Consider the following 9,587-nt stretch of genomic DNA (forward strand, 5'->3'; position numbering starts at 1 on the left):
CAGATCCACACGCACAAACACACATGGAGGTCGGACACCCGCGCTTCACTCCTACTGTCATCATTATCCTGGACCAAACCAACCAGATGATAAAGCACTTTTTTTTCCCTCGGGAGGGGGTTATTTTGTGAATCCAATGCCAACGAGCCGCGGGAGTCTATTTAAAGCACACGTGCAACACAACAAACCACGAGATCTTCGGATCAGCCAAAACGCGGAATTATGATATAAAAGGATAATAAAGTAGATCAATGTTTTTATTCTGTTAAATTTGTTCACGTCAAGTTGGATTCTCTCAAAAGACTTCCGCTCAACCTTTTTATTTGTATTATACTCTGGCGCCCTCTCGTGGGACGTTTGGGTGACTATTTTTTGGGATTTGATTATTTCTACACAGTAGATGCAACTGGTAGAGTCTCTTGTTGATGACGTCACTGTGACGCACACTTCCGTCGCATCGGTCAAGATGGCGGCCTCCGTTCGTCTGCTGCTGGAGCGGATGATTTTTCGTCGATCTGCCGGGGCGGTTTCCGTCTCCGTGGCGGACGGCTGGCGCCCGTCGCCCCGCTGCTACGCGACAGCGTCCTGCCGAAGTTTTAGCGGTGGAGCCGCGGAGAAAAGCACCCATTTCGGCTTCGAAACTGTCCCGGAATCCGAGAAGGCGAAGAAAGGTGAGTCGACGGCCAACTTCGTGGTGAATGCAGTCGAGTTGAGTTGAACAAACTCAACAATTTGTCACGGCGGAGTCAATCGAATGCGGAAGTAACATTTGTGACGTCTTGGCCGCAGTGTACACCGTGTTTGAGAACGTCGCGCACAAGTATGACGTGATGAACGACGCCATGAGTCTGGGCATCCATCGTCTGTGGAAAGACGCGCTGCTGCGTGCCGCGCATCCCCAGCCCGGGGCGAGCCTCCTGGACGTGGCCGGCGGAACAGGTGCGCCCCAAAAAGACTATAACATCCCTTCCGAATGATGGCGCGCTCGGCGGGTCGAGCGACGGAGCTGCACGTCACCGCGTCGGACTTGGGTGGCGATTGTTCGACGCGCCACGAGAGGGCGCCTGCGTGCCACTTGGATTTGACGAGCAACCGCGGTCGCCCCCCCCCCCCCCCCTCCAACGTGGCCGATTCAAATGATCGGGATGCTTCTCGGGCTCCCGACCGGCTCGCTGAGTTTCATTTGAATCGGGCGTGCTGGAGGAGGAAGACGGCTAAAAACGAAAATGACTTACTTATTCGCGTTTGTGACATCCCAAAATCAGGCCAAAGTGACACCCCCCTCCAAATTTTGTGCGCGTGAGAAAAGTCATCAGGCAGGCGTGGCTAATCTTGTGTCGCCTCGTCTCAGGGGACATCGCCTTCCGTTTCCTGGAATATGTGGGCTCCCAGAAAGGGCGGCGGGCCGGGCGCTCCTCGTCGTGGCAGGACATCTGCGAGAAGGACCCGGGCAACCGGGAGGTGGGTGGGGAAGGCCCGACCCGGGACTCCAGGGTGGTGGTCTGCGACATCAACAAGGAGATGCTGAAAGTGGGCAGACGGAAGGCCCGGCGCACGGGCCTCGCCGACGGTGAGGACGCCGTGCGCGCTCGCCACCAAGACAAATATGGAGCGCGCCCTCGGCGGCCAGCGAAGCCGCTTTCTTCGTGAGGGTGCGCTCCATTTGCTCGGCTGAGCATCCCGGCTGGGACGGGTGCCCGCGTCCGCTTTGGTCTTTGCGGGTGTTTGTGCGCCGACGCGGTTGTTTTTCCATGCGTGTGTTTTTGGATGCCACTTCTCTTTTGGTGTCTGTTGTTTTTTTTTTTCTTCTTCTTTTGAATATGTATCTGTTATGGTTTTATGTTTTTCTATGTGCATTTCTTTTTTTGTGTGCGTGTTCACGTGTCAGGTGTGCTGTGGGTGGCGGGGGACGCGGAGGAGCTGCCGTTTGACGACGGTCGGTTTGACATTTACACCATCGCGTTTGGCCTTCGCAACGTCACGCACGTGGAGCTGGTAAGCGCTTCCATCGTGTCATTTTGCCGGAGGGGGGCGGGGGCTCTTGGAATGTTGCGAACTCCCGTTCGCGGTGGAAAAGTCGTCGCTTGGAGGCGGTCAAATGATGTGACCCCGTTGGCGGGAATGACTGGCGTCTTTCTTCAGGCCCTGCGCGAGGCTTTGCGGGTCCTGAAGCCCGGAGGCAGGTTCATGTGCTTGGAGTTCAGCCAGGTGACCGATCCCGTCTTGGCCAGGTGAGCCGCAAAGGCGCGCCGTGCCGTCGGCACTCGACCGAGACGTTCACAATCTGCTTTGTCTTTTTCTTTGGGAGGCTTTACGACGCTTACAGCTTCCAGGTGATCCCGCTTTTGGGAGAGGTCATCGCCGGAGACTGGAAATCCTACCGCTATTTGGTGGAAAGCATCCGCAAGTTTCCCGCTCAGGTAGCGACAAAAAAAATAGCGGCCGTCGGCGTTCGCTCGTTCCACTTGCGGTGTACATTTTTTACTTTTTTTTTCCCTGGGAAAAATGTTCACTTGTTTTTCCAGAGCGTTTCTTGTCTTGTCAAGTTTTTTGGCATTCTCAAAAACACGATTCTTTTTTTTTTTTTTTTCCCCTCTCCTCTTCTGGTCACTACACTTTTTGTCTGAAATTTCCTCTCAAATGCGTCACTTTGCCACGTTGGAAACGATCCAACTTGATTCTTGTGCAAGTGTGCCCCCGATGATGTTTTCGTTGGCCGTTTGTTTGGTGCGCAGGAGGCGTTGAAGGAGCTGCTGGAGGATGCGGGCTTTTGCCGCGTCGGCTACCGCAACTTGAGCGGCGGTGTGGTCTCCCTTCACTCGGGTTTCAAGCTGTGACGGCGACGAGGGCTCGCGTCTGCGCGACGCCGCCTTGCGCGCTACTGCCGGATGACCGTGATCGCCGTGTGCTCGGCCTATGAGGGAAGACCCGGAAAGGAAGACCTAGTCCCTGGATGATCCCTGGAGCTCGGGTGACCCCTGACCCCCGGATCGGCAGTGTGGGGAGGATGCTGCTATTTTTTTGTCCTTTGTTACAATACAATACAATACAATACATGCTTATTTATATAGCGCTTTCACAACAGCGGCAGCCGTAACAAAGCGCTTAACAAAACAGTTAACATAAAGTAAAATAATAAACACAACACATAACACAAAACATGGACAGTCGTGCAGTCCTAACCGCTTTTCCGTCACACGCTTTGTTGTTTGAAGCTGTTTAAGATGAAAGAGGAGAGAATCAAAGTGTCCTTTAACCAGTGGATCAGAGACGTCATGCGCAAGATGTGCACACGTCGGCTACAAGCTAAGTTTCAAAGTCAACATCCATTCTCATGAAATGTTTTGTAAAAGATACGTTCATTAAATTTCAACATAAATTCCAAATGTTCTTGTGCTTCTTTATACCAAAACAAACGAAAGACATATTGTTTTGGTTGTTTATAGCAAAGTATGGGATCATTTTAATGGTCTGGCCCACTTGACATCTACCGAGGCCGTATGTGGCCCACCATGTGAAATGAGTTTGAGACCAGTGATGTATAGTAGGGCGTTTTTAGCCCAAAAAAAAACAACCATGTACAGAAAAGCATTTTTAGCCGAAAAAACGACCATGTGTAGTAAGGTGTTTTTTTAGCCGAAAAAACGACCATGTATAGTAAGGCGTTTTTGGCCCGGAAAAAACGACATAGTATAGTAAGGCGTTTTTGAGCCGAAAAAAACGACATAGTATAGTAAGGCGTTTTTGAGCCGAAAAAAACAACATAGTATAGTAAGGCGTTTTTGAGCCGAAAAAAACCGACATAGTATAGTAAGGCGTTTTTGAGCCGAAAAAAACGACAGATATATAGTAAGGCGTTTTTAAGCCGAAAAAAACCGACATAGTATAGTAAGGCGTTTTTTAAGCGGAAAAAAACGACATAGTATAGTAAGGCGTTTTTGAGCCGAAAAAAACGACATGGATATATAGTAAGGCGTTTTTGAGCCGAAAAAAACCGACATAGTATAGTAAGGCGTTTTTGGCCCAAAAAAAACAACATAGTATATATAGTAAGGCGTTTTTGGCCCGAAAAAAACGACATAGTATAGTAAGGCGTTTTTGAGCCGAAAAAAACGACATAGTATAGTAAGGCGTTTTTGGCCCGAAAAAAATGACATTGTATAGTAAGGCGTTTTTGGCCCGAAAAAAACGACATAGTATAGTCAGGCATTTGGAGCCAAAAAAACTACATAGTATAGTAAGGCGTTTTTTGAGCCGAAAAAAACGACATTGTATAGTAAGGCGTTTTGGGCCCTAAAAAAACAACATAGTATAGTCAGGCATTTGGAGCCGAAAAAACTACATAGTATAGTAAGGTGTTTTTTGAGCCGAAAAAAACGACATAGTATAGTAAGGCGTTTTTTCGGCCGAAAAAAACGACATAGTATATAGTACGGCGTTTTTGAGCCGAAAAAAACGACAGCCGAAAAAAACGACAGTATAGTAAGGCGTTTTTAAGCCGAAAAAAACGACATAGTATAGTAAGGCGTTTTTAAGCGGGAAAAAACGACATAGTATAGTAAGGCGTTTTTAAGCGGAAAAAAAACGACATAGTATAGTAAGGCGTTTTTGGCCCGAAAAAAACGACATAGTATAGTCAGGCATTTGGAGCCAAAAAAACTACATAGTATAGTAAGGCGTTTTTTGAGCCGAAAAAAACGACATTGTATAGTAAGGCGTTTTGGGCCCTAAAAAAACAACATAGTATAGTCAGGCATTTGGAGCCGAAAAAACTACATAGTATAGTAAGGTGTTTTTTGAGCCGAAAAAAACGACATAGTATAGTAAGGCGTTTTTTCGGCCGAAAAAAACGACATAGTATATAGTACGGCGTTTTTAAGCCGAAAAAAACGACATAGTATAGTAAGGCATTTTTGAGCCGAAAAAAACGACAGCCGAAAAAAACGACAGTATAGTAAGGCGTTTTTAAGCCGAAAAAAACGACATAGTATAGTAAGGCGTTTTTAAGCGGGAAAAAACGACATAGTATAGTAAGGCGTTTTTAAGCGGAAAAAAAACGACATAGTATAGTAAGGCGTTTTTGGCCCGAAAAAAACGACATAGTATAGTCAGGCATTTGGAGCCAAAAAAACTACATAGTATAGTAAGGCGTTTTTTGAGCCGAAAAAAACGACATTGTATAGTAAGGCGTTTTGGGCCCTAAAAAAACAACATAGTATAGTCAGGCATTTGGAGCCGAAAAAACTACATAGTATAGTAAGGTGTTTTTTGAGCCGAAAAAAACGACATAGTATAGTAAGGCGTTTTTTCGGCCGAAAAAAACGACATAGTATATAGTACGGCGTTTTTAAGCCGAAAAAAACGACATAGTATAGTAAGGCATTTTTGAGCCGAAAAAAACGACATAGTATAGTAAGGCGTTTTTTCGGCCGAAAAAAACGACATAGTATATAGTACGGCGTTTTTAAGCCGAAAAAAACGACATAGTATAGTAAGGCATTTTTGAGCCGAAAAAAACGACATAGTATAGTAAGGCGTTTTTAAGCCGAAAAAAACGACAGTATAGTAAGGCGTTTTTAAGCCGAAAAAAACGACATAGTATAGTAAGGCGTTTTTAAGCGGGGAAAAAACGACATAGTATATATAGTAAGGCGTTTTTAAGCGGAAAAAAACGACATAGTATAGTAAGGCGTTTTTGGCCCGAAAAAAACGACATAGTATAGTCAGGCATTTGGAGCCAAAAAAACTACATAGTATAGTAAGGCGTTTTTTGAGCCGAAAAAAACGACATTGTATAGTAAGGCGTTTTGGGCCCTAAAAAAACAACATAGTATAGTCAGGCATTTGGAGCCGAAAAAACTACATAGTATAGTAAGGTGTTTTTTGAGCCGAAAAAAACGACATAGTATAGTAAGGCGTTTTTTCGGCCGAAAAAAACGACATAGTATATAGTACGGCGTTTTTAAGCCGAAAAAAACGACATAGTATAGTAAGGCATTTTTGAGCCGAAAAAAACGACATAGTATAGTAAGGCGTTTTTTCGGCCGAAAAAAACGACATAGTATATAGTACGGCGTTTTTAAGCCGAAAAAAACGACATAGTATAGTAAGGCATTTTTGAGCCGAAAAAAACGACATAGTATAGTAAGGCGTTTTTAAGCCGAAAAAAACGACAGTATAGTAAGGCGTTTTTAAGCCGAAAAAAACGACATAGTATAGTAAGGCGTTTTTAAGCGGGGAAAAAACGACATAGTATAGTAAGGCGTTTTTAAGCGGAAAAAAACGACATAGTATAGTAAGGCGTTTTTGGCCCGAAAAAAACGACATAGTATAGTCAGGCATTTGGAGCCAAAAAAACTACATAGTATAGTAAGGCGTTTTTTGAGCCGAAAAAAACGACATTGTATAGTAAGGCATTTTGGGCCCTAAGAAAACAACATAGTATAGTCAGGCATTTGGAGCCGAAAAAACTACATAGTATAGTAAGGTGTTTTTTGAGCCGAAAAAAACGACATAGTATAGTAAGGCGTTTTTAAGCCGAAAAAAACGACAGTATAGTAAGGCGTTTTTAAGCCGAAAAAAACGACATAGTATAGTAAGGCGTTTTTAAGCGGGAAAAAACGACATAGTATAGTAAGGCATTTTTAAGCGGAAAAAAACGACATAGTATAGTAAGGCGTTTTTGGCCCGAAAAAAACGACATAGTATAGTATGGCGTTTTTGATGAAAAAAAACTACCATGTATAGTAAGGCGATTTAGACGAAAAAAAAACACCATGTATATAGTAAGGTGTTTTTCGACGAAAAAAACAACCATGTATAGTAAGGCGTTTTTAGCCGAAAAAAAGGACCATGTATAGTAAGGCGTTTTTAGCCTATGTCATTTTTTTCGAGCTAAAAACGGCTTACTATATACTATGTCGTTTTTTTCGGCTCAAAAAACGCCTTACTATACTATGTTGTTTTTTTAGGGCCCAAAACGCCTTACTATACTATGTCGTTTTTTTCGGCTCAAAAACGCCTTACTATACTATGTCGTTTTTTTCGGCTCAAAAACGCCTTACTATATATACTATGTCGTTTTTTCGGCTCAAAAACGCCTTACTATACTATGTTGTTTTTTTCCGCTCAAAAACGCCTTACTATACTATGTAGTTTTTTCGGCTCCAAATGCCTGACTATACTATGTTGTTTTTTTAGGGCCAAAAACGCCTTACTATACTATGTCGTTTTTTTCAGCTTAAAAACGCCTTACTATACTATGTCGTTTTTTCGGCTCAAAAACGCCTTACTATGCTATGGCGTTTTTTTTGGGCCAAAAACGCCTTACTATACATGGTCGTTTTTTTTCGGCTGAAAACGCCTTACTATACATGGTCGTTTTTTTTCGGCTAAAAACGCCTTACTATACATGGTCGTTTTTTTCGGCTGAAAACGCCTTACTATACATGGTCGTTTTTTTTCGGCTGAAAACGCCTTACTATACATGGTCGTTTTTTTCGGCTGAAAACGCCTTACTATACATGGTCGTTTTTTTTCGGCTGAAAACGCCTTACTATACATGGTCGTTTTTTTGGGCTGAAAACGCCTTACTATACATGGTCGTTTTTTTCGGCTAAAAACGCCTTACAATACATGGTCGTTTTTTTGGGCTGAAAACGCCTTACTATACATGGTCGTTTTTTTCGTCGAAAAACGCCATACTATACATGGTCGTTTTTTTCGGCTGAAAACGCCTTACTATACATGGTCGTTTTTTTTCGGCTAAAAATGCCTTACTATACATGGTCGTTTTTTTTCGGCTGAAAACGCCTTACTATACATGGTCGTTTTTTTTCGGCTAAAAATGCCTTACTATACATGGTCGTTTTTTTTCGGCTGAAAACGCCTTACTATACATGGTCGGTTTTTTCGGCTGAAAACGCCTTACTATACATGGTCGTTTTTTTCGGCTAAAAACGCCTTACTATACATGGTCGTTTTTTTCGGCTAAAAACGCCTTACTATACATGGTCGTTTTTTTCGGCTAAAAACGCCTTACCAAACATTGTAAAACCAGATATGGTTTTAGAATGCGGCTCAGATCTGGGCCGAATGCGGCCCGCATCATGGATGCCAGACGTGGGCCACTGCAGGACCGTCATTCATTGAGGTATGTGGGCCGAGTGTCGAGCTCGAGTGTAGAGAATTTTGCTTACTGGGTATGTTGTTGTTTGTGTTTTTATCACATGCAATTGAATAAGTAGACCATTTCAGAATTCGAAATTTGGGACTCTCTCAATGGGACTCATACTTTTCTGACTGTTGAGTGTCGATTTACTTCATATTAAGAAACGACTGCACTAAAATATTCATTCCTAAATGTATATCATATGCTTTTATTTTTGTTTTTCTCAGTCTAAATAACACGTACCCTGACTGTTCTACTCTTTGAATAAAAACACTTCATTCAAGCGTTAGGGAGTGCAAGGGGTTATGATGGAGCGGTGTTGCAAATCACGAAGACCTGCCAAGTGGTATGATAGCATTGTTTTATACATGTCCTCGGCGAGGCCTCAGCTTCAAAATCAGTCCTTGGTCCTTGGCCTTGGCCTCGGAAAATTTCTCAAGTCCTTGGCCTTAGCCTCAGAGTCAAGTCCTTGGCCTTGGCCTTGGCCTCCCTCGGGTTGCCGGTCCTCGGACACGACACCGGTGCTGAGTCATTTCTTTAACTTTGTCCGAGAAAATCTCTGACAGTCATGAAAGCCAAACCTGAAATTGGAAGCCGAAAAAAACCCGAACCCTAATTTGATAGCCTCATTTGAAATCCCATCTGGAGTTTGAAGCTCTAATTTGAAATCCTCCCCCTCGTCTGAACTCTTTTGGAAAAGATAACCCTGGTTTGAAAGCTCAATTTGAAAAGCTCACTCTAGTTGGAAACCCTAAATTGGAACGCGAACCTGAGTTTGACACCCCAATTTGAAACCCCTAACCCTAGTTTGAAATCCCAACCTTAAAAAAAACAAACCTAAAATCATTCCTCCCTCCCCCCAAAATGTGTTTCACCAGCCAGTCCTCCACGAAGCGCCTCGAGCTGGTCCAGAATGCCGCCGCTCGCCTCTTGACTGGTACTCGTCACTCCTACTCTGGCATCCCTTCACTGGCATTTTAGAGTTCTTTTCAAGATCCTCTTATTTTGCCCGGCGCCTCAGAAGTAGCAAGAAGGCTCAGAGGGGATGGAGCCTTTTCTGTTGCTGGAATGAGCTCCCACTGAACATCGGGCGAGCCTCCTCGCTGCCCATTTTCAAAACTCACTTGTATTCTTTGGCATTCCACTCAGCATGACTTAGATTTGTTCTTGCTTTTACTGTTTGGTGCTTTCTACCGCCTTTGTTCCCGATTTGTTTTACCGTTGATTGTATATGTTCAATCGCTCCACGTACAGCACTTTGGATGCAGCGACGGCGGTTCCAAAGCGCTCGAGAAATACACTTGAATTGAATTGACTGCCAAATATGTTTTTCTCCAGAGTATTTGGACTTCCTTCCGAACCCGATCGGATTGAATGAGCAGCAGGCAAAGAGAAAGTAAAGACAGGACACGTCGGG

At 44.0% G+C, this 9,587-nt stretch overlaps 1 protein-coding gene across 1 annotated transcript; it reads left to right on the top strand.

Annotated features, from left to right (window-relative positions):
- Nucleotides 1–435: 435 nt before the first annotated feature.
- coq5 (coenzyme Q5, methyltransferase) lies at nt 436–3,386 on the top strand. Its single transcript, XM_086111859.1, has 7 exons — nt 436–671; nt 790–939; nt 1,352–1,570; nt 1,889–1,995; nt 2,143–2,231; nt 2,309–2,420; nt 2,736–3,386. Exons 1-7 carry the CDS (start codon nt 467–469, stop codon nt 2,835–2,837), a joined length of 984 nt encoding a protein of 327 aa, XP_085967985.1. The 5' UTR covers nt 436–466; the 3' UTR covers nt 2,838–3,386.
- Nucleotides 3,387–9,587: the final 6,201 nt, after the last annotated feature.

The sequence above is a fragment of the Hippocampus guttulatus genome, chromosome 5, assembly GCF_054856545.1.
Source record: "Hippocampus guttulatus isolate MCC_2025c chromosome 5, RoL_Hgut_1.0, whole genome shotgun sequence".
Classification (NCBI taxonomy): domain Eukaryota; kingdom Metazoa; phylum Chordata; class Actinopteri; order Syngnathiformes; family Syngnathidae; genus Hippocampus; species Hippocampus guttulatus.